This window comes from Protopterus annectens, chromosome 4.part1 (genome assembly GCF_019279795.1).
Source record: "Protopterus annectens isolate FY-2018-M chromosome 4.part1, PAN1.0, whole genome shotgun sequence".
Taxonomy (NCBI): Eukaryota; Metazoa; Chordata; order Ceratodontiformes; family Protopteridae; genus Protopterus; species Protopterus annectens.
The window spans coordinates 585,934,224-585,959,702 of NC_056734.1; the positions used below are offsets into that span (position 1 = coordinate 585,934,224).

Below are 25,479 nucleotides of genomic sequence, written 5' to 3' on the forward strand. Positions count from 1 at the left end.
AAAAAAAAAAATCAGATCATCCATATGAGCAGACAAGATGTCTTTGGATCTAGGAAAAATGATTAAGACACTTTAGGAAACAAATTTACCAGCAAAATTTAGATATTAAGAATAACAATATGAATAATGCTTTATATAAAGCATATTTCTAATAATGTAGGTCATAGTTTTAAATTTCATGTTTTAGAGAAGGTGTTTAAGGACAAAAGGGGAGGGCCACAGGAAGAACTAGTGGAAATATAGGAACTGTGGTGGCAATTACAATGTAATGCAACAGTGTTCCCAGGAATAAATGATTATATATCCATTAGTAGTCTACTTAAAGTAAAGGCCCTTTATGCTGCTAATTAATCAAAGTAAAATAGTAACATTTTTATATGTCTTTGATCATTTAGATATTTATATTTTTATATTTATAGTTAGTAAATATTAGTAAATGTTTAATATCAGTATTATTATAATATAGTTCAAGGTGTTTAAGTATGTTTACACAAATGGGTTAAATGTTAGTTGATGAAATTAAAAGTATTGTTTGACTGGTTGGGGGGAACATGTGATGTGAATTTTATTAATGAGTTTCAGTACTTAAAACTGTTTTAGTAATGGAGATGAACTAAACTCTGAGGAAGTCTAATGTTATAAGCAGACAAAAGCGCTTAGTTGTGGATTAAAGTTGTTGATTTTATCATTCTCAGTGTGTTTTTTGAGACCTGAACATATTGAAAAAGGCAAGAGGCTAATGGTTCAGAAGGAGGTAATGTCTCTAACATGTAATTAAGGACCCATGGTGGAGCCGTATCTCTCACTTTGGAAACCTAACATGTACTGACCCCTTAGGAATTGCATAACTGAAGTTCTAGAAGGGATTTCATGGGCAGGTAAGCTGTAATATCATAAAAATCAACTTTTACAGTGTATAAGCTAAATGTGATTTGTAGAGATATGACAGGTATTCTAGGACCAATGCCACCTTAGCTTTTCGCAGCTCTAGGGGTGGCACCAGAATGAGATCCTTTATCTCTTTACTAGGTATGAGTTTTTTGTGTTGGGTTTCCCAACGTCCTTCATAATTTTAGCATGTACTCTGAAAATTCATACTAGGCTGGAATTGTATAATTTTGAACAGGTTTGCATTAGATTTAAGACAAAGATCATTATTCATCCAACAGAAAATTTACTACTAGACAGCAGAAAGCATTAATTAACCACATTGGGTCTAGTATGAACATAAGAATTATAAAACCTGATAAAGGGAGTGGAATGGTAGTTATGGTTAAAACTAATTTTATTCAAAGAATATTCAATTTTTTGTTTGATGTAGACTATGAGGAAGCTTCACTTGGAAAAATATGCATGAGAGGGAAAATGAGGGAGAGAGTAAACTAAGTAAAACAATTTTTCTTAACAGTATTATTTATAGTTGGTGCATGATTTTTCTCTGCATGTTATAAAGTATCATTAGTATCCCCGTTACACTTAAAAATAACTGAAAAAACTTTACCTTTCTGTGCTACAATTTTAAAACTGAACAAGGAGAAAGAGTAGGGAGAAAAAAGGTGCTTCTATTTGTTCTTTTTTTTTTCTCTCCCTACTCTCTTTCTCCTTGTTCACTTTTAAAACTGTAGCACAGAAAATGTAAAAAGGATCTGGTTAAAAGTACAATGAAAGAAACATTAGTGTGCTTTTTCTCATGCTTGCATGGGGGAATGACTGGGTCATTAGCTTTATATAGTAACAAGTTTTAACAGAAAGCAAGTAAATGAAAAAGAATATTGAATATTTTAAGGTAAATGAAAGTAATGGCATTTCTGAGCCAAGAAGATAAAGTCATTTTGGAGACAGGCTTACCCAATCTGGGTCCTGCAAAGGGCCACAAACAATTGATCCATTTTTCAAAAAGATTTAGTTTTGTCCAAGTAGAAACAAAGTTGCCTATGAACATAGAGGGTATGCAGAAGGTATTCCCATCTATTAAAATGATGAGGGAAGAAAACCGGTAGGTCAATAGATTGATTAATGGAAAACCCAGAAATGACCTTGGGCAAAAAGGAGGGGTCAGTATGTAGGGACACTCTTTCCCTATGAAAAATCAAATAAGGTCTCTTGACCCTCAAGACCTGCAACTCAGATACTCTTCTCACTGAGGTAAAGGCTACTAGAAGTAGAGTTTTCCAAGACAAAAATTTCATATCACGAGTTAGAAGGCTCGAAAGGGGGACTTGTTAACGACTGAAGCACCAATGTCAAGTCCCAAGTCTCTATAGGAGGCTTGACAGGAGGAGGTTTAACATGCAATACTCCCTTCATGAAGGTTTTGCACAGACGGTGTAACATAACAGATGAATTGTCGATTCCATTGTGAAAATTTGCAATAGCTGCTAAATGTACTGTAATTATTAATGCTGAAGCTCCTGTATGCAAAAGGGTAATGAGATATTGTAGTATCTTCTGAATAGGCATGGAAAAGGGGTCTAGGTTATATTTGGCCCATCTAGAGAACCTAGTCCACTTACTAGAATAAATTTTCCTGGTGGAAGGTCTGTGTGAAGCTAGAAGAATCTCGCGAACAGGGGATGAAATATCAGGTAGCCTAGCAATCATGGGAAGTGGAGAAACCAAGCTGTGAGCTTGAGGCTATGGAGATTGGGGTGAATCAGTCCCTGAGGATGAGACAGCAGACCTTGAGATTGATCCAGGATCCACAGGTTGTGAATCAGGTGCGGCCATAGGAATGGGAACCAGACTTGATGGGGCAAATAAGGGGCAATGAAGATCACTCTGCTTCTCAACCTTTGAGCTTTCTGGAGGAATTTCGGGGATGAGAAGAAATGGGGGAAAAGCATACAGCAGACCTGGGGGGCCAATCATGCAGCAGAGCATCCTTCGATGACACCCCCTGAGGGGGGGGATCAGGGCAAAATAGCTTCTGCACTTGTTATTTAGGGGAGAAGCAAACAGGTTGCAGCAAAGCCTGCCCCAACGGCGGAAAATCTGATCTGCTATTACAGGACTGAGTGACCACTCATGAGGCATCAAAATGTTCCTGCTCAGATTGTCCGCAATAAGATTGAACTCCCAGGAATGTACATTGCTATGAGAAAGCAGTTGGAAGTCATTGCCCAGTGCCAAATTCTCATGGCCTCCCGACACAGGGGGCAAGACCTGGTTCAACCTTGTTTGCTGATGTACCAGACGATTGACATGTTGTCTGACTTTATTGCAATGGTCCCAGAGGCAAGGGATGTGTGGAACGCTTGCAACGCTAAGAGAACTGCCCTCAATTCCAGGACATTTATGTGCACATTTGCCTCCATGGGGGGCCAGGTGCCTTGGACAGTCTTTCCCTGGAAATGCCCCCACCCTAACAGGGAAGCATACGTGGTCACTGGGGCCCTGGGCTGGGGAAGGCAAAATGGTCGACACCAAAGATTTGATTTTGACTTCATCCACCAAAGCATTTCTTTCTTGCAAAGGTTTGTAAGGCATATCATGTGGTTGAGTGGGTGGGTTAAGATCAACCATTGTGATGAAAGGAGCCACTGTACTAGTCTCATGTACAACCTCACCAGTGGAACTAAGGTAATGGTTGCTGCCATACATCCCAACAGCTGTAGTACAAGGCATGCTGGTACAAATGCCTGTGGAAGGAGGACTTGAATCTGGCTTCTTACTGAGAGCCTGTGAGGTGGAAGAGAAGCTTGACAGGACATTGAGTCGAAGATTGCTTCAATGAATTTCAGTGCTCTTTTTGGAGACATTTGTGATTTGTCCATGTTGATTGTGATACCTAGGTGAAGAGCAAGGTCTTGAGTGTAAGAGACTGAGAACGAGAAGATTCCTGGTCATGGCAGTTAGGAGCCAATCATCTAAACATGGAAACTCCTGGAATCCTTGTAGTCGAAGATTAGCTACTAAGACTGCCATACATTTGGTGACCACTCTGGGGGCTGTTGAGAGACCAAAGGGCAGTACCCTGAACTGACGGTGATTGGCTCCCAGCCGGAAATGGAATAATCTCCAGGAGCGTTTGTCCATCTCTTTGGTAATACGGGTCCTGGAGGTATATAGAGCACATCCAGTTGTCCTTCCCCAGAAAGGGAAGGATGGACTGTACAGTGACCATTTGGAATTTTTGAGGTTTTATGAATTTGTTTAGTAAGCTGAGATCCAGGATTGGTCTCCAGTCCCCTGTCTTTTTTGGCACTAAAAAGAACCTTGAGTAAAACCTGGATCCTCTCTGGTCTGGTGGGACTGGCTGAATGACTCTTTTTCATAGCAGCTTTTCGATTTCTAAGGCTGCAGCCTCTCTCTGATGGGTGGGACATTGGGGATTCATTTTATGGGTCTGGGAGTAAGATCGAATGGATATGATAGCCTCTCTCTCCACCCATGCATCAGTTAGGAGTTGCCAAGACTGTAGGTGCAGGGAAAACTGACCCCCCTGACTGCTTCCAGAGGAAAGCAATCAGGCCACTCTTCAGAAGCGCTGGAAGGGTCAGCTGGAGAAGGAATCTCTGGTGCCCTGGTTGCGCGGACCCCCTCTGCCCCAAAAAGGGCGTCTTCCTGATGAGCTGCCCCCTTGGGGGGGGGGGGGGGTTGCTCATCACAAGTGCCAGGAAAAGATCCTTGGAACTTCTTGAACCACAGTTTTCCTCCCCTCTGGTTTCTGGAGTAGGATCTCTGGGGGTTGGAAAAACATATGCCCACACAGACAAGGTGCATCTGTCCTTCTCACTACGTGATAGCGTCTCTTACTTTGGAACCAAAAAGGGAAGATTCGTCAACATGCACATTGACAAAGGAAGATTTAAAGGGGACTGCAAAGTCACACAAATGCATCCAAGCAAGCAGTCTCATGACGATGCCGGACATGGCTGCTTGACCTGCCCCCTCAGTAGTGTGAGAGATCAAGTGCATCAATGAGAGAGAGATGGATTCCAGGGTAGCTAGATGAGAGGCAACAGTATCATGCATCTCAACAGGCAGTACCCCCCGCCAAACAGGTGGACATTTCTGAGATTAGGTCTTTTTGGAGGCGAGTAAAGTGTGCCACGTAAGTCAGCGACCGAATTGCAAAGGTCACTGAAGTGTAGGCCCACTTCCCCAGTCTGTCCATAGCCCGAGACTCCCTGTTCAGGGGATGAACAGTGGAACTATCTTCTGCCAGTTCTTTCTTGGTGGCCACCGCCATGACAATGGAATCAACTACCAGTTGCTTGGACCAATTGGGCAGATCTTCAGGGGTGTATAAAATTTTATCTGGCCTCCGAGGGACAGGTTTTATGTTGTCCAGGGCCTTGCAGGCACGCTGCACAATAAGTTTAATAAGCTCATCCACAGGTGGGGTCACCCAAGAAGTAGATGGCTGAGCATGGAAGGCCTGCAAAAAAAAGATCTCTGAAGAAGGGTTGGAGGGCTTCCAGTCTCCTCTCTGCTGGAGGATTGCAAGAATGTCCCCAAATGAGACGTCTTTTGGGGGAGACTGTGGGGACCCTTCTCCCTCATCGCAATCAGTGTCTTTGATAATCGATTCCTCAGGGGAATAAAGATGCTTTCGCTTGCAAAATTTCTTTTCGGGTGGCTCACCAGTGGGATCTTCTGAGGAGGATTTCAGAAAAAGGGTTCCCTTTAAAGGAAGGTCTTGCGGCTCCCGTGCTCAGGATCCCAGAGTAGGGGGGTTGGGACAGCTGTATGCTGGGGGGGAGGGTTCTGGTGCCGATCCCAATGGTGCCAATTGCGAGCCTGTTGAGTCAAGGACCTTCTCCATCAGCTGGAAAGCAGGTCCGCCAGAGGAGGAATGGGAGACCAGAACCGAGGAGGACAACCCGGGAACCGGGATCCCACCCTGCCCTGAGGAGCCCGCCTTCAGGTGAGGAGTTCAGAGAGGACCAGTAGCTGCTGGGAGAGCCATCACCATAGATGGTGCCACAGAAAAAATAGGTGCTGATCTAGTAGCCATGGTGCCGGCCAGCCCAATCACTGCTCTGAGTGTGTGCCAGTTCCAACGGAGCTGTTGCACCATGAGTAACTTGTGCCGACAGGAAAGCCTCTGCTGTCGAAGCTGAGACAGAGTGCACCGGGATGGGGACTGGTACCAAAGTCTCTGGGACCTGGGAGGAGGCCGGAGGAGGATATACAGATGAATATGCCATGAGAACTTCCATTCCAAGAGGGAAGAAAGGTCTAGCAGGGGTGTGTAATCCTCTAGCTGCCAAAAGCTGGTCCACAACCCTAACTACATCTTGTTCTGAGACACTCCTGGTGGATCTAAAGGAAGCTGCTGATGGAGATTCTGGTCTCTCAAGAAATGGGCTAAACTGGTGTCCCAAAAAGGGTCCATAAGAGGGAGAATATCTGGTTCTGGGAGGGTGCTCAACCTTTAGAACAGACTGTGACAGTGGAGCCATATAAGACATTGGCACTGTGGCCGGGGATGGTGCCGATGCAGGTACGGTAGTTGTAGCCGGTATCAAATCCAAGGTCGGCACCGAGGGAGATGGTGCCAAAGCTGGTACAGTAGTTGGAGTCAAAATTAAGGGCAGCACCGAGGGAGAAGACATGGAGCCTGGTGCCAAAGTGGTCTGTGCTAACAGCACGGGAGAAGCCCGGTGTCAACTTGGTTCTGAGGAGGATGGAGAAGTAGGAACAGAGTGACTCTGTTTCTCTATGTTTTTTCACATCCTTGTGCTTAGGAGGTGGTGAGACCTCCATCCCAGAAAGAGCCTCCAAGAAGGGTGTTTTCAGCATAACCTTCAGAATAAGCTTGTTCTTACGTTCAGCCAACGTCCGGTTGCTGAAACTAGGACAAATAAAGATATATTGATGTGGTCAATGCCCAAACAATAAACACACTGGGTGTGGCTGTCTGTGTTGGGCATCTTACGCCCGCACTTATCACACTATTTAAATCCTAGTTTTACTTTATCAGACATCATGGGAACTATACAAACACTATAGTCCTAAACTACAACTTAACCAATCAAAAAACAACAGCAAGGTTATAGAGGAAGAGGACTTTTTTTAACAGATAGAGAGAAAAGGCAGTACCAACAATGGTACTAAGGAATATCACAAAGTTCATAGGTAGGTACTAGGCTATCGGCTCAAGGGCTTACGTAAGCCTAGCCAGCAAGGTTCCATAGCTTACACCACCCAAGAAAGTTATTTTCCTGTGCCACTGTCCAGCAGACACACAGAAGTGATCCCCAGGGTGTATTTCCTATTTTCCATTCACTCAAGATTTTTTTTGAAGAGTGCTAATGAAGAATTTTGCTTGACATAGATGGGTAGCTTTTTCCAGATTATAGGAAGTCTCTGGGACAGGAATCTATCCCTCCAGCGTGTCCTGTTAATTGTGGTGACAAGGTTTAGGTCCCTAGAGTGTGTAGCTTGCAGGAATTGGGATTTCTTTAGGTGTAGCATGTCCAACAGCTCTGGGTTTGACATAGCTTTATATGTTAGGCAGAGATCACCTCGGAGTAGGCGATATGCTACAGAGTAAAGCTGGAGTTTTTTGAGGTGGTCAGTGCAGGGCATTTGTTTGAGGCCAGTAATCCTCTTTGTGAGGCACTTCTGTGACCTTTCCAGTTGCTGCAGATGTCTTGTGAGGTACATTCCAAAAGGGGCATTGTACTATAATGGGTCTAATGAGTGACGAGTAGAGGGGAACAATGACCTCTTTTTTCCTGGATGAGAACCCTTTTATGATGTGGTGTGCCACGTAGAAGGACTTCCTGACTACTGTCCACCTGGGTCCCAAGGTCTCATCACGCATTCGGTGTTAAGTAGATTGCTGCCTATGTGGTAGCTCATGGGTACAGAATTTTTACCAAAGGGGATGACACTGCACTTTTTGGCATTGAGCTTGAGGCCATGTCTGACACCAGCCATCTGTCTCAGTGAGGCCCTTCTGTAGGATGTCCACATCACTTGTGGACTTGACTATGGCTCCTAGTTTGCAGTCATCTGCGAACATCATTAGCCAGAGGCCTTCTTTGTTAGCCTGTACTTCAGAGAAGTAGATACCAAACAGGAGAGGTCCCAGGACGGAACACTGTGGTACTCCACTTGTCACTGCTTTGAGGTCAGATTTGGAATCTGTAACTTTTACAATGTGGGTTCTGTCAGTGAGCCAGTTGGCAACCCATCTTGTGACGTAGGGATTTATACCTAATTTAGTGAGTTTAGCTATAATTCCAGAATGGGGGATGGTGTCGAAAGCCTTGGCAAGGTCAAGATAGGCTGTGTGAACCACCTTACCCTCATCCACGGCTTTGGTGACTGCCTCAAAGAAGTCGATCAGGTTCAGGAGGCATGATCTGCCTTTTACAAACCCGAACTGGGTGGGATCCAGAGTTTGGAGGTTACCAATGTCTTTGTTTATAAGTTCCATGATGATACGCTCCATGGCCTTGCAGACCAGGCTCATCAGGCTAATAGGTCGATAGTTCCCGGGATCAGTGGTGGCTCCCCCTTTGTAGAGTGGGATAACTGTTGCTGTGCAACATTCAGTGGGCACAAAACCTGATGCAAGGCTATTATTGAACATGGTGCTTAAGTGGGGAGCCAGTTTGTTCTGAAGTTTCTGTAAAACGCAGCCTGGGAGGTTGTCCAGTCCCATGGATGCTGTGTTTTTTGGCTTTAGAGAGTGCAGCTTTTACCTGCGTAGTTGTGATTACAGGAACTCTGCATTCTTCCTGTATAGATATGGGCCCTTTAGCGGGTGAGAGGGGGTTAAAGTTAGCACTGAACCAATCTGCTGTTGGCAATATCATTTGGTTCTGTAATTTTCGTGTCTTTGTGCTGTAACTCAGAGCAGATCTTTGTGTTGCCATCTAGATTCTTGACATAGCTATAGAATGCTTTGTGGTTGTCCTTGGATTTAGTGGCGATTTTGTTTTCGTAGCTAGCTTTGGAGGATCTTATAAGGGATCTCAAAAGGGCCTACCAAAGGCTAGGGGAGCGGGACAGCACCAACGATGGTATGAAAAGAACTACCAAAGGTAGAGGGTAGGTTTTAGTAGGAAAAATACAAGTTTAAAGGCGAAGAGATAATCTTGGGGAAAAAACTGACTAAAGAAAGGTAACTTATGGATTAGTCACAAAACACACTACACTTAACTTGAGAGAAGGCTTGGCATGTCTGACGAGGAACGTGGCAAACGAGATCTGGAGAGACTATGAGAGGGGCATTGTGGGTAGGTCTTAGCTGAGAGTTTTTGGCTGGCGCGAGCTTGATAACGGCCATGTTGGTTCTGAGGATGGAACCAAAGTCCTAACAGTAAGGCATGAATAAAGATTTACAACATCAGATGCAACTGTATAAAAGACTAACCTGCCAAACAGTGCATGCATTTAACACAAGAGCTGAAACTAGTCATTTAACAAAAAAGCTGTTATACATAAAAAGGTGGGAATAATAATGCCTCAAGAATACGATTCTTTCTATAATGTCATTAAACATTAATGTTCTCAAGGATAAATGTAAAAAAAGAAAAAGTAGTGAACTATATTAAAAAATATAGAGTGCAAATAGTTATGCTACAGGAGACGCACTTAGAAAGAACTAAACATGTGAATTTGACAGAGAACGGTTTTCAGGATGGCTATTTAGCAGAATACCTGAGTAAAAGGGAGAGAGGAGTACTTATTAATTGCAACAGGAGCTCCAATAGTAATAGAAGAGGATAAAAAAAGAAGACAATGGCAGATTTGTAGTACTAAGGGGCTACTAGCAAGGGAGGATGACTACACTGGCATGTATTTATATTCCATCAAAAACTGCTATAATGGAGCTAGCTTTCAGCAAAGAATATTATTTACAGGTGGGGACTCCAATTTGATTTGCAACAGTGAAGATGTGTCTGGGGCAGAAAGGGAAATATAACAAAGGAGGGTAGACTTTTAAATAAATTTATGAAACTATGAAGATGTGAATTCAGTACTAGGAATTTGGAGTGAATTTACACATTATTCCTTAAGATACAAAAACTGGGCTAGGCTAGACAATTTATATTACACAGGAACTTGTCTTGATATGCATCCAATAACTATTTCAGATCAAGCGCCAATAATAACTAAATAAAAACACAAGATAATGAAATAAAAAATGAGACACTGGTGTTTTCCCACCTATGTGTTGAAAAGAGAGGAATTTAAGGAATTTGTAGTGGAAATTATTCAGCAGCTATTAGAGAAGGTAGAAACTTCTGAAAATATAGCTAGGGAGAGGGATAAAATTAGAGTGAAATTTAAAAACAGGGTGGAAATAAAAGAAAGGGAGATATGGTTAAGAAGTAACAGGAATTATTGAGATGGACTGAAATATTCAACTATTACAAAATAGGGGAAATCTCATAGAACAAGAAGAGGAGCAACTACAGAATGATAAACAGAAAATAAAGGATTACCTCGATAATATGCATGACTTAGATTGCTCTTACGCAACAGTTTTTTTGATGATAACTCTACAGAGCATAATTTTTAGCACAATGACTCAGGCAAAGGGAAAGTAGAAAGGGCCGTCACCAAGCGTAGGGAGGCCATAACAAGAAAGATAAGAAGAGACTGTATACAAGTATCAGAAATATTTTGGAAATTCTATGAAAGTCTGTATAAAGCAGAGAAATATGGAAATCAAGAAAAGTACAAGTGGAAGACTTAAATATGCCAAGGCTAGAGGGAGAGAAGGTTCAAGCCAAGGCTAGAGGGAGAGAAGGTTCAATTACTAACAGGATAGGAGAAGATGAGATAAAAATGGTGAAAGTCCCCAGGAATAGATGGCATTCCTGTGAAAGTCTGGAAGCTAGGAGGGAAAAAACGGAATTATCTAGAAGGTTTTGTTTTATAGTATTAAGAGGAGAAGAAGTACCAACACATCCTGGAAGAAAGTGGTAGTAGCCGTAATACTTAGAGGGTAAAGATCCATCAGATCCAGCTTCATACATGCCCATTTCAATACTAAATCACGATTACAAAGTGTACATTTCTATAATGGCTAAAAGAATAGCAAAAGTGATGCCAAAATTGATAGATATGGATCAATGCGGTTTTGTGGAGGGGAGGCAAACATTTGACAACATAAACAGGACAGTGGTGATCCAAAGGGAAGCAGAATTAAGAAAATGCCACTGATGCTGGTGGGTCTTAATGCAGAGAAAGCATTTGAAAAAGTAAGCTAGGATTTTATGAGCAGAGCAATGGAAGCGTTTGCATTTCCTGATAAAATTATAAGGTTGATTAGCAGCATATACGAAGGATTGGAGGCAAAATTAAAGTAGGTGGGGTCCTCTGTGATAATCTCTGCTTGAACAGAAGTACCAGGCAGGGGTGTCCTCTCTCCCCTTTGTTATTTGCATTACATTTAGAACCACTAGCAAAGAAAATAAGGGACTCGGAAATTCAAGGATATAATTGGCATGGCAGTCAAGAAAAGCTGGCTCTATTTGCAAATGACATTATTTTATACACAACAAAACTAGAAAGGGACAATACAGTGCTGTGGAATATATCGAACAGTTTCAAACCATACAAAATGAATAAAGCTAAAACAAAAGCAATAGAGGTAAAATGAAGTATTTAGGAGTATGGCTTAAAAAGAATACCGGTATGGCAACTAAGGATATGTGGGAAGACACTAAACAAAAGATAATACAAAAACTGAGAAAATGGAAGCTCTGTTATATGAATATTGGCAGGAGGATACAAGCAGTTAAACTGTTTTTAGTTCCTTTAGTCTTATACATTGGTCAGGCATATTTCTATCAACCACAAGAGAAGCTGTGGATAGCAATTAAAGATCTGAAGGATTTTATCTGGGAGGGGAAGACAGCAAGAGTCAAGTGGAATAAGATTATTCTTCCAATAGAACAGGGTGGATTGGGATTACCCAAGTTGGAGTATTTCAGAGCAAAACAATTTAGGCTCTTACACAGGCACAAGCAGAAAATTATAATTCAAATTGGAAAGAGATGATGAAGAAAAGTACAGTTTTGTACCTACCATAAATGTAGATGTTCGAGGATCCACATTGCTGCAGTCCTAACTATTGGGGTAGTCCGCTGTCCAGTCGGCCCGAATACCAAAGTATATGGCTGACGTCGGTCAGGGCGCATTAGACTGACGTCAGTACGTCAGGGTACTAATGCGCATGACCGACGTCATATCCTCAGTCTTTTCTTGCCCCAGATGTCAGAAGACCCTGAAAAGCTAAGGCCAAAACCAAAAATTCCAAACATACCTGCACCAAAAATATGTACAATATATACAAAATTACCAGAATATAACCTCACCTACACAACCACCCTAAACACAGAGGGAAGGAGGGAGGGTAAATTGGACTGCAGCAATGTGGATCCTCGAACATCTACATTTATGGTAGGTACAAAACTGTACTATGTTCTTCATTCCACATTGCTGCAGTCCTAACTATTGGGTAGAATCCCAAAGCAGAGGTAAGGGAGGCTGGCAAATCATAAGGAAGCAGGAACTGACAACATGCCTTGCAAAATAGCTGTGGCAAAACCAGCCCTAGACTTAGAGTAGAGAGGAAGGTGATAATGCTTAGAGAAAGTATGCACTGAACTCCAAGTAGCTGCCTCCAAAATATCCTTAGTGGCCACCCCTTAGAAATGCTGTAGAAGTGGCAGTAGCCCTAGTGGAATGAGGCCTAATTCCAGCTGGAATCTCCTTGCCATGATGGGAATAACAAAATGCAATGCAAAACCCAATCCACCTAGAAATAGTTTGTTTTGACACAGGCTTGCCCTGCGAACCCAAAGCAAAAGAAACAAACAACTGCTGAGACTGCCTAAAATCCTTAGTCCTGCTCAAATAATAACGCAATTGCCTGTGTACATCTAAAGTGTGCAAAATCTTTTCCCCTTTATTTTGGGGATCTGCATAAAAGTAGGCAAATGAATAGTTTGGTTTAAAGCCACACTAGAAACCACCTTAGGCATAAAGGAAGGATTAGTACGTAAAGATACCCTATCCTTATGAAAAATCAAAAAGGCTCTACCGCCATAAGGGCCTGCAACTCAGAAACCCTTCTTGCAGAAGTAATGGCCAACTAAAAAGCAGTCTTCCATGACAAGTATTTCAATTCAGCAGTAGCCGAGGCTCAAAAGGTTGTAGAGTAAGTTTCTCCAACACAAAATTGAGATCCCAAGCAGGAGTAGGAGCTCTACGTGGGGGTCTTATATTCTTTGCCCCTCTAAGAAATTGCTTGAACAAAGGATGCGAAAACAATGGTGGGTCACAATCATAGTGAGCTGAAATTGCTGCAGCATGAATCTTAACGGAAGAGAAAGACAAACCTTTGTCCAATAACTCAGTAAGATATTGAAGAGCCACACTCAAATTAGGCTCAGAAATCTCCAAATTGTTTGCTGCACTCCAAAATAAAAATCTCTTCCATTTTTCTGCGTACACTTTCCTTGTACTAGGTCTTCTGGCATCCATAATCACATTTAAAACTTGTTGAGGAAGTTGAGACCTGCAGTCTTTCAAAACAGAATATGCCAGGCTGTTAGATGAAGAGATTGAAGCTTGACATTGAGCAGGTGACCGTCCCTCTGAGACAACAGGTGTGGAATCAAGGGTAAAGGCCATGGAGGCTTCCTTACCAGACTCCTCAGTAATGGGTACCAGTGCTGCCGAGGCCAATCTGGAGCTATTAAAATCATCCTTGGCTTGTCTTGTCTGACCTTTAGAAGCACCTTTGGGAGAAGAGGCAGAGGTGGAAAAGCATACACATGAAGATTTTTCCAACTGAAAGAAAGAGCATCCACTTTCCAAGCTGTGTGATGAAACCTCTTTGTGCAAAACTTTGGCAGCTGGTGGTTTAGTGGAGAAGCGAACAGATCTATGTCTGGAGTTCCCCATGACACTGTCAATTTTGAAATACATGAAGATCCAGTTTCCACTCGTGGGGATCCATGATTTGTCTGCTTAACACATCTGCTAAGGAGTTCTGTGCTCCGGCAGAAACCTTGCCTGAAGAGTTAGTTGCAAGCTGAGCGCAGTCTCCCATAAAATCATTGCTTGCCTGCACAATGGGTAAGAATGTGTTCCCCTTGTTTGTTGATGTACCACATGACAGTTGTGTTGTCTGTTAGAATCAACACCTGCCCTGGAAGAAGTAACTCCTTGAAAGCCATTAATGCAAACTGGACTGCTAACATCTCTTTCATGTTGATATGTAGATGCTGTAGTCTGGCAGGCCACTTGTCTTGTATCCACTTTCCATTTAGATGAGCTCCCCAAGCAATGTCTGAGGCATCTGTCGTTAGAATCTGACTCGCCTCTGGCCGGGTCACAGAGAGTCCCTTGTTTAGGTGACATTCCTGAGCCCACCACAAAAATTCCTTTTGAATGCAAGGTATTGTTTGAATGACAGTGTCCAAATCCTGGCAGTGCTGTGTCCATACATTTTTGAGATACCATTGCAGCTTCCTCATATGCAGTTTGGCATTGGGAAGCACCAGAATACAAGATGCCATGAACCCTAAGGCTTGAAGGACTGTCCTTGCAGTCAGCCCGGACTGAAGAGATAGTTGATGGAAGTAACTGGAAAGATTCTTTTGTTTGTCCGGGGTTAAAAAGGCCATCTGGGCTGCTGTATTCAGTCTCACACCCAGAAAGCACATGTCTTGAGAGGGTACTAGACTGGACTTTATTTCGTTCACAGAATACCCTAGGCATCTTAGCACTGCTATGACATAATACAAATGCTGTAGAAGGTCTTCCTTTTCTTGAGCTAGAATCAGGCAGTCGTCCAAGTAAGGATAGATTTGAATTCCTTTTAGCCTGAAGTAAGCTATCACTGGAGCCAGAACCTTTGTGAATACTCTGGGCGCAGTGGATAAGCCAAAGGGCAATGCAGAGAACTGATAATGAGAATTTCCAGCTCGAAAACGCAGATACTTCCTGCAACTTAGTCTTATGGGGACATGAAGGTAAGCTTCCTTGAGATCTAAAGTTACCATCCAGTGATCTTTGCCCAGCAGAGGTAAAAGCTGTTGTAACGTCAACATTTTGAACTTGGGAATGTCCAGATAAGTGTTGAGGATAGATAAATCCAAAATTGGCCTCCACGTGTTCCCCTTCTTCGGTACTAGGAACAGGCGAGAATAAAATCCTAGGCCCCTTTCTGGCACAGGAACTGGCTGAATGGCCCCTATGTGGAGCAACAGAGAAATTTGCTTGTGAGCCTCTTGTCTTTGTAGAGGAGGAATGTCTGGCATGCCTTTGAAAGGAGGCATGGTATGGAAATAAAACCTGTAACCGTGGTGAATGATATCCAGAACCCATCTGTCTTGGGTAATTAAATCCCAATTTTCTTTGAAAAGAGACAGCCTTCCTCCCAAAGGTGCTGCCAGGCGAGAATGTACTGGCAGCTGAAAAGGCAGGTCATTGGGTCTGCTTACGAAAGGACTGACCCCTGCCCTCACCAGAAGTCTGAGCAGGGGAACTCCCTGTCCTAGGCCTAAAAGAACCTTGAGCTCTGCCCCTACCACGTGTAGACCTACCCCTAGACTGGGAATCATAAGCAGGATAAGTCCATCCCTTAGTAGGCCAATTTCTACTAAACTTCGGAGGCTGCACCTGCAAAAATCCTTAACAGTTTGCATAGACTTAGCCTTGTCCTCCATTTTCTTTAAGACTGCTTCCACAGGCGAACCAAACAACACATCAGACTGCAAAGGAGCATCCAAAATCCTTGTTTTAACATGCTCAGCTAAATTCTGATCTCTCAACCAGGCATGCCTACGAAGAACAGAACCAGTGGCAGCCACCCTCGAGGAGGCCTGCACAGCATCAAAACCACATTGCAAGGAATGTTTACCCACCTGTTCAGACACATGAACTAAATCCTGCAACTCTTTACACTCAATACCTTCTGCCAGAGCATCCACCTTAGATTTCAATTGTGAAAGGAGATAATTCTGATATTTTAACATGTGAAACTGACAATTCAACGCCCTCATGGCTAAAGTGGAAGAAGTATACACTTTCTTTCCCCATCTATCCAAAGCCCTTGCCTCTTTATCAGGAGGAACAGGATTTTTAACAACAGAGGCCTTCACACCTTTAGGCCCCTGAGAGACAGTTTCCGGTCTGCCCTAGGACTCTTAAAAGATACTTATGAGCTTCAGGCACCCTATAGTACCTATCCGGTTTAACTGGGGCAGGAGGCAAAGAATCAGGATTGAGGGAAGCCTCTGCAAAAACATCTTCCACCACATTCAGAACAGGAGGTATAGCTAAAGGCCTATGCTGAGGTAAAAACAAGAATTCCCTAAGCCTCTTCCTGGAATCAGAGAAATCCTGACCTTCCCATTTAAAATGCTCCCTCATGGAATGCAGAGTCTCTGAAAATGAAAAATCCTCAGGAGGAGAAGCTGAAGGAGTAGAATCATCCACATCAGAATCAGAATAAGGAGGAAACTCCTGCAAGTCTTCAGCCGAAGACTCAGAAGCCTCCGAACATTGCTCAAAACTCTCAAACTCAGGTTCCACCCTAGGCCTCTTATCAGGAGGGGGCATAGAACCTCTAATCAGAGTAATCAAATCCTCTGCCATTTTAAGCATATGTTTCTTAGGCAAAGACCCTGAAGCACTAGGAGAAACCCCCACTGAAGTTAAACTTGGCCTGCCTCTCAAAGAAGCCTTGGAAACAGAAGGGGAGGCTCTAACCACCTTAGGAAGAGAGGGAGGAACAGCCACCTGAGAAGCCCCCTCAGCCTGGCCTACTTCCTGCGAGGATACATCCTGTAACAGTAAAGTCTCTCCCTGAGACTCCAAAGAAACACCTGGCAAAACCTCCGGCTCCACTGAGCCTTCTAAAGATCCGACGTCTGGGACTGTCGGTTCTTCCACCCTAGGTTTTGCTGCTTTGTCCTTGCGCTTTTTGGCCGAAGCGGGCGTCGGAGCCTCCGGCGGCATTTTATAATTACAACGCTTCCCAAAAACTAACCTGGCACAGTCTAACCTTCTCTTAATAGTGCGTTTGTTAAATCTAGCACAAGAGCGGCATCCAACAACGTCGTGCTCAGGCCCTAAACAAGGTATACACAAAGTATGGTAATCCCTATGAGGTATCTGTTTCCCACAAGAAATACAGTTATTCACTTTTTCTGACATCCGGTTAAATACTGAGGCAAGAAAAAACCAAAATATTCCCAACGGGTACTTAGCCAACTTTGATTCGGTCTGAAACTCTGACTTCAGAAACTTTCAGAACGCCAACCTGCACTCGCAAAATTGCTTCTGCATCGGACCATGCGGCAAAAAAGACTGAGGATATGACGTCGGTCATGCGCATTAGTACCCTGACGTACTGACGTCAGTCTAATGCGCCCTGACCGACGTCAGCCATATACTTTGGTATTCGGGCCGACTGGACAGCGGACTACCCCAATAGTTAGGACTGCAGCAATGTGGAATGAAGAACATCTGGGGGTAAGCTTAAGTAACAGGGAGAGATTGGGATTTTGGTTACAGACCTTTAGGGAGAACAGCAGAAATCATACAAAATATTATATTCATGAAGTAGCAGAAGGTGTTCTCAGAACTAAGCCAACACAGGAATGGAAAAAGGAGATTCTGCTGATAGGGGGTGACTGCAATTAAGGGTACAGACAACAGGCAAGGAGGCGGGAATGTATTGAAAACTGGCAAATAAACCAAGGTATTGGGAGCAAATAACAAGAAAGGGAAAGGTAACAGAATGGGAAGATACCAAGAACTTAGGGTTACCACTTGTCCCACTTTGTGAGGGACAGTCCCCTCTTTAGGCAGTTGTGTCCTGCAAAAAAATTGTAAAAATGGCAAATGTCCTGACATTTTTAGGGCAAAACTCTTTCCTATATTTTATGTAATAGTTGCATAAAACAGTTATTCTGTATCTGAAACATCTAAATGTTATAAGAAATGGAATAATCAGCTAAAATGCTACAAGAGTAAGCTTTTATTTAGGCAACAAAGTGAAGTTCTGTCCTTTGTACTGGCCGTGGGTATGTTTTGGCCTGCAAAATCTGATGTTGGTACCAAACTGTCCCACTTTGGCCATTTGAAAAGGTGGCAACCCTACAAGAACTTGTTTAGACTGCAGACTAGAGATTGCCTTCCATATCAAGGATTGATATCAGAGCATAGGTGAATAGAAAGAAGGGGGGGATCCTAAATGAAAGACCAGCACTGGTAGAGTTTTTTTAGTAGAATATAGAACAGAAGTTGCCGTTTAGAAAGGAACAATTAGTACAGCATATAAAATATGGCATGATAACTATAAGAATCAATCAGAAGAGGTTAGGAAGGATTGGAAAAACACACTAAATAAGCAACTCACAAAAACACTGGGGGATATTTGTAGGTCTCCCAAATTGCAACAAAATCTACAAGATTTAGGATCTTTGTCTGGAAGTGTGTACATATGTATTTTTATACCTCAAGCAGACTTCAAAAGAATTTTTCCTCAGTAAGACAGCAAATGTTGGTGGCATAATGGGGAAGAAAGAGGCAACTGGGAACATATTTTCTGGGGCTGTAATGAGTTGAGACTTTAAAGATTCCCTGCAGACTGCTCTGTCGGAGATGCTGGGTGAGTAAATTGGAGTGACTAGGGATATCCTTTTTTGAGGTATGATACAGAAATTGGAATTGCCTAGACATATTAAGGCCTTGTTGCATCTGATTATGGCTGCCAAAAAAAGCAATGACTAGAAATTGAAAATCAAAGTAGTAGTGAAGATAGTAACAGAGATAATTTTAGAAAAGGGTAGGAGCAAATTACATAGAAACAATGAGAAACGTGGGATCAATACATGCAGAGGATGAACAAGGTTTAAAAGTAGGCAAGATTTGAATGAGCTATGTAATGGCCAACAGTGGCTGGATATGTGATGTATAATGTTTGCAGCTCCAGTTGTACTGGCACGATTTGGAATGCATAATGTTTGCAACTGAGATTGTCTCTCTGTGGGTTATTTTCATTTATATAAACATAACATGGGCTATGTCATACATGATAATTTAATAAAGATTTTTTTTGTTTACAAAAGAAATATTGCTAGGGTAGAGTGGGAGACTACATATATTTTCAATAGCACCTTTGCCTCATCTTGGATTCTGTACATGAAATTTCAGGACAATTTAGACAAAATTTCATCTTTTACTGAATATATTAATAACACAACCAATTTTTTTATCTTTCTCGCATGGTGTTACTTTGGGTGATTTTTCCTATTTAGATGTACATATCAAAAAGGATTGTGTGAGTTGTGCACTGATGTCACATTTTTATCGAAAACCCACCTACTCTAATTCCTTTCTGGACTACACTAGCTGTCATCTCCCTACCAAAATAAGGCAGTGGTCAAGGGGCACAAGGTATTGGCTGCCCGTATTGTCGGCTCCTTCGAATCATCATGGTATATGGTACCATAAGTTATCTGATATGTTTATAAATTAAATTATTAGGATATCCCCTGTTCTTAATTTAATGGAAAAGGTAGAGGCTATGAGGCATAATGGAACATATGTCCCACCGTTAAATCAGTGGGAGACCATTACAGAATCATTAAACGAACTGCAGGCCCCTAGTAATTTGTCTAAGAATGTCCATGACAATCAGCAAAAGTGTAATAAAATGGTGATAAATTTCACTGCCACTTTTGTCGCTTCTTATTCTACCGACAGTTGGTTTGTCAAAGAAATATTTAAAAGAACTGGCGCTTATTATTGGCACATTCTCATATTTTAAATAAATTAGGGTCAAGACCTAGAATATAAAGGAAGGGGATGAGTTTTAAGAATTTGAGAATTTAACAGATAATATTTCTAGTGTTTCCCCAAGATGTCTATTTGCGGCTGCTGTAAATGTGTGTATAATGGAGATGTTATTAATATTCAGCAGCAAATCATTACAACAATGAGTAAATATAATTGTAACACCTTTGGTGTATTTTATTTAGCTGTTTGCCAAAAATGTCCTTCACTTCCTGTATCGGGTGAGTCAGTGGTGGAGCAGTTATTGTCACCTCACAGCAAAAGGTAACCAGTGCTACCCTGGTCAAAAATGAGGTACAAGACTCTATAAAAACATTGAGTAAATATGAGTTAATGGAACACATCAAGGTATGGGCAGTGGCGACTCAAACTCTGTTTGCCTCCTTGAACCTTTTAAAATATATGATGATGTTTCAACCGTTTGATGGAAATCCTAATATAACTATTGGTAATCAACTGATAGACTTAAAGAAATATCCATTTATTAAAGAATTAACTGTAAGGGATTTATACCCCTTCCTAGGAGTAGCGGTACATGATATCTTAAAAGAGATGAATCTTCCCATCTCTTATTTAATTATAATGAGGCAGTTAAAAGATTTGGCCATAAATTATTTTACCAGTTCTGAAATAAAAAAAGAGGAACTAGTTATTTCAGGTCAGCTGTGGGAAGCATTGCAACAAGATAGAAAATATATATCCTCAGCGTATAAAATGGCAAAAGAGAGAAAATATAATAATCATATTCTGTTATCCAAATACTGGAGAGAGAAATTGCCATCCCTAGACAACAGTAAAATAGTAGAGGCGTTTAACTTAACATTAAAATCCGTATCACTTCAAAAACTGGTCTTTACTCAATTGATGATATTTAACAATGCATATTATACCCATCTTACTCTTCATAAATTTGATTCAAAAAAGTCACCTACATGTCCACAGTGTATAGATCAGACAGCAGACCTGTTACACATTTTCTGGAGTTGCAAGTGCATTTATAAATTATGGAATTCTTTAAAGTTACAACTACAAAAAATGGGTTACCAAAACTCAACACTCTCCTGGGAATTTCTGATTTTACATATTCCACGGAGAATTTGGACAAAACAAAAAGATTGTAATTATGAATATTAGTTTACTAATGAAATTATATATAGCCACAAATTGGTTGAACCCAGCACAGGTGTCGTGGCAAAATTTCAGGCTGTTAGCGATTAAGCATATATTAGCACAAATTGTTAATTAGAAATAATAAGAAAAGTATAAACAGCATAAAAATTTGGGAACAAATCTTTAATATTATTTTGGCGTAGCGGTTCCTATCCACTTTCCGTCAGGACATTCTGTATGTGTACCAACACATTCTTGGATTAGATAGAAAATGTAGAAATAATACAAATTATTGGCTTGAGTTGGTTTATAATTGTCTATCGTAGATGCTTTTATGTTTAATTTTTTGTGATTTTAATTTCCTGTACTTGGTTTAAATGATAGTTATTCTTAATGTATTATAGGGAAATTCAAAATGGAACTAAAACATTGGAAGCAATATTGTACATAATGTAAATAGTGTGTGAAATGTATAATGGTTTGGCAAAACAATAAAAATGATTATTGAAAAAAAAAAAAAAAAAAAAAATGAGGTACAAGACTCATTTTAGCATTTCCTCCTGCTCTTCTCTCAAGGGAATGAGAGCACAAAGAAACAGACCTATCTAATTTAGGGAGAATATATCAGTAATCCAGGCTCCTGGAATTATTAGACTTGAGCAAAACTGTTTCAGCTACTTGTTCAGATGAGAAGCAAATGAGTTTCTCTCTGGAACACCTCAATTGCTGGTTAGATCTAAGTGTTTCCAAATGTAGCATCCATTCTTGGGGGTCTGCATAAGTTCTGCTCTGCTGGTCTGAAGGGATGCATGTAGCCTTCAGAGACTGGTTAGATCTAAGTGTTTCCAAATGTAGCATCCATTCTTGGGGGTCTGCATAAGTTCTGCTCTGCTGGTCTGAAGGGATGCATGTAGCCTTCAGAGACGTCTCCTCCTGTACTGCAAAGTTATACTCGAATTGCTAACCTGTATAGCAAGTAGGAGTGGTTTCCTCCTTATGTACCCCATTACTACAGTGTTGTCTGAATTAGGGCCATCATTTCCTTGATATTGATGCGTTTTCTTTTTATTTTATGCTTCCAAGTGCTTTGGACCAGGCGGCCTGCCATATGGCCTTCTCAAGTGATACCCGAAGAATTTGTTGTCTGTGTCATAGTACGCTTTAGTGACCTGAATGACATTCCATTGTTCAGGAGAAAGTGCTGACTCCACCATGAAATTTCCTTCTTGATGAAGAGCAGCAGAGGTATAGGGTTCTTTGTAATGGAGATGTCAACTGCACTGACTTCAAGTACCATTGTGGCTTTCTCATATGGAGCCATGTTAAGTGCACCATCGTAATGCATGCCTCCTTGGGCTCTAGTAACCACAGATACCGTTAAAAAAAAAAAAAAAAAAAAAAAAAAAAAAAAATCACAAGAGAGTATTTGGTAAACAAGTCTGCTACCATTTTTGAAATGTCATCTTCTGTCTTCTTAAGAGGGAATAAGATAGCATTTCTCTCCACTGGCTTTCAGGCCCACTTCTGAAAAAAAACACATTAGAATGAAGTTCGGAGTACTCAAAGCACCATGCTAGGTGTCTGCTACTACATGGTAATAATCTAGGTATGGCAATATCTGAATGCTCTTTGTCCAACAAAAGATTATCACTGGAACCAGACATTTTGTGAATAGATACACCAAAATACAACCTCTAGAAGAGCTAGGCTAGTCAGATTCAAGGTAAATGTGTGGGAACCCACTCAGTCATCCATGTTCCATTTGAAGGATATTACATTACACTGATTTGCAGGGGGAGTCTGTTCTGGAGGTGGGGAAGGGCCAGCTTGGCTATTATGTTCTCTCTAAGCATTTTATCTGTTTGCTATTTCAAGATGCAGGAGAGTTCTAGGACAACTGGGTCTGTACTGGTGCGGAAGAATAGGCACAGATCATTAGTCAAGAGTCTGACAATGAATACAGGCTGTTTCCAGCCTATTTTGATTGTTCATGGTCTACTAGTCAGTGACCTTCTTAGGAATTTTGAGGCCTTTCTATTTCTTTTATATGTTTAGTGAGGTATTTGTCCTTGATAATTGGCATTATCACTGCTGAGAATAAAGGAATGATGACCTCTTTAGATAGAGGAAGTATAGTTCAGCAGACTGGGTGAATGAAGATAGGGACTGACAGCAGCTGATGTCAGCTGTGGAGGAACAAAAATACCTTAAAGAAAGTTCAAGTTGACCACATAAATTTCAGTCTGGTGCAGGACGTTGTGTGGTGACCAAATATATGCTGTTGCTCACTTAACCAAACAGCACATTCACAGACTGAGCTTAAGGAGGATAAAGCTCCACCTTACTCAGAGATTCCACTATCTCAGAGTTAGGGATAGAGAGGGGGTAAAGTGCTTACAGAATGGTATAGGGCTTGCAACTCTCAAGAAAATACTACAGACGTTTTTTGAAAGCCATTTCAAACTTTTTTTTTTTTTTTGATGTAGTACAGCTTTTACTTGAGTACCTTTTGACTAACAGTCCAAGAGCCAAATCAAGTCTGTAAAGACCAGAGTGTAAAAAAAAAGTTACAGCAATGGCTTATTTTACTTGTGGAAAACTTTTGGCTAGACACTTGCTCACTCACCTTTGTGAACATATTCTGGTCGTGGAATGGCGCGGCGTGGGGAGCTGTATACAGGTGATAGCCTGACAGGTGATTCAAATTGTTGCCCAAGAACAGGAGACCTAGTAATAAAAACATATAACAGATCTTTTGTGAAAACATATACAACTACTAAATATGTAGTAAGACAGACATGCTAAACAATAGTTAACATTTTCTTAATAGCATATGGAAATGATACATCTCTCTCTCTCTCTCTATGGAAATTCATCATCTGGATTACATTCTTCCTACTTGGGCAGCCACGGTGGTGCAGTGGTTAACGTTGCTGCCTCACAGCAAGAGGTCCCCTGGTTCGATTCCTGGCTGGGGTGCCTTCTGTGTGGGGTCTGCATGTCCTCCCTGTGGTCACTTGGGTTTCCTCCGGGTGCTCCGGTTTCCTCCCACATCCCAAAGACATGCTGTAGGTAGATTGGACACACTAAATTGGCCACAGGTGCGAGTGTGTGCATGTTTGTGCCTTCTGTGGAAGGTTGGATGTCGGGCTGGCAACTTGACACTGTAAAACTCCACTGCCAATCGTTCTGAGGACCATTGTTCTGCTGTGGTGACCCCTAACCAGAAAAAGCCAAAAGAAGAAGAAGTTTACATTCTTCCTATTTCTCAGCAGAAAAAATGTTTGACCACTTTTCTAACAAGGAGTATATAAAATTGTGCAGCTTGAAATAATTAACTGCAGACAGCACTGATTATGTTTCAACCAACTTGAATCCTAAATACTTGGGACTCAGTTCATCTAGCTATACATTGTTCAACAACTGGACCAATTTTATAGCCCAACCTGTTAAGTTTTAGACCAATTACATTCCAGCCCAGAAACTGCTTTAAATCTCTCAATGGATTTGAACTTTTTATGGAAGGATTAAATCCAACTTATTGATGGCAGGCATTCAGTTGTCTGGAAACATGCAAAATATCTTCCATTCACACTGAATGCTTTGCAAAACAATTTACTCTTTGTACCAACACCTTTATAGCCACAGTGAAAAGCTAAGGGAACAAAGGCATTCTTGAATTGTACCCCTACTAAAACAGAGATGTCATAATATACATGTCAGTTCACTACCTGTTGGGCATTTGTATTGCTGTGCAAGGCAGAAAGCCAATTTAAAAACTTGGGGCCAAACCTTGCCACCCTCAAAATTTAAAACAGAAGATCATCCCACTGACATAAAAGCTTTTTTTAATGTCAAACAAAATAATTCTGCTCAGACCTAGCTCTGTTCCTCTGCTTGCATGAAAAATTCCCTTTGCATCCTCCAGTTCAAATTTGCAGTCTGACCCTTAATATTTTCTGAACATCTCTAAGTCAGGGCAGGGGTGTATCTTTGCAGCCACCTAGCTAGACATTTAGTAGAGATATTGGTCTGTAGTTTTTCAAATAACAGATATCTTGACCGTCTTTCAGGAGTAACACTGTCAGAGCTTTGGAAGAGGAACTAGGCAATATGCCATCTATTGGCCTTTAATTGAACACCCAGACTAAATGGTGTGCCAAAATCTCTCTTACAGAAGTCTGCCAACAGACAGTCACCCCATAAAGACTTCCTTGATTACAAACTGTGTAACTCATTCTGGTCTAGGGACACACTGGCATTAGCCAAACGTTGCTACCTTGTCCCTCCAAACTTCAGCATACTGCTCAATGATATTTACTATTTTTGTGGCATAGGGATCATGAGAAAATTCACAAAAAACTCTTAATTTCTATCATTTCTTAATGTAGCAAAACATCCTTATCTAGTGCTGTAGTAATGAGATTAACCCGCTGATTATCCCTAACTTTAGCTGCTAAATATTTCCCCAATGCAATGTTCTTACACAAACACAAATCCTGCTCATTAAGTGATGTCTTCATTGTTGTTCCATGCTTATATATAAGGTTTTGCAATAAAAGGACCTTCCACCATCAT

At 41.5% G+C, this 25,479-nt stretch overlaps 1 protein-coding gene across 2 annotated transcripts in view; it reads right to left on the minus strand.

The window, feature by feature from the left end:
* Window positions 1-25,479, minus strand: part of CCDC50 (coiled-coil domain containing 50) — an 830,503-nt gene that overhangs the window by 57,545 nt on the left and 747,479 nt on the right. For both annotated transcript variants that reach the window (XM_044070392.1, XM_044070390.1), the window contains one exon: window positions 23,528-23,628. In XM_044070392.1, coding sequence (XP_043926327.1) covers window positions 23,528-23,628 — 101 coding nt within the window. The remainder of the gene's footprint in view (window positions 1-23,527; window positions 23,629-25,479) is intronic.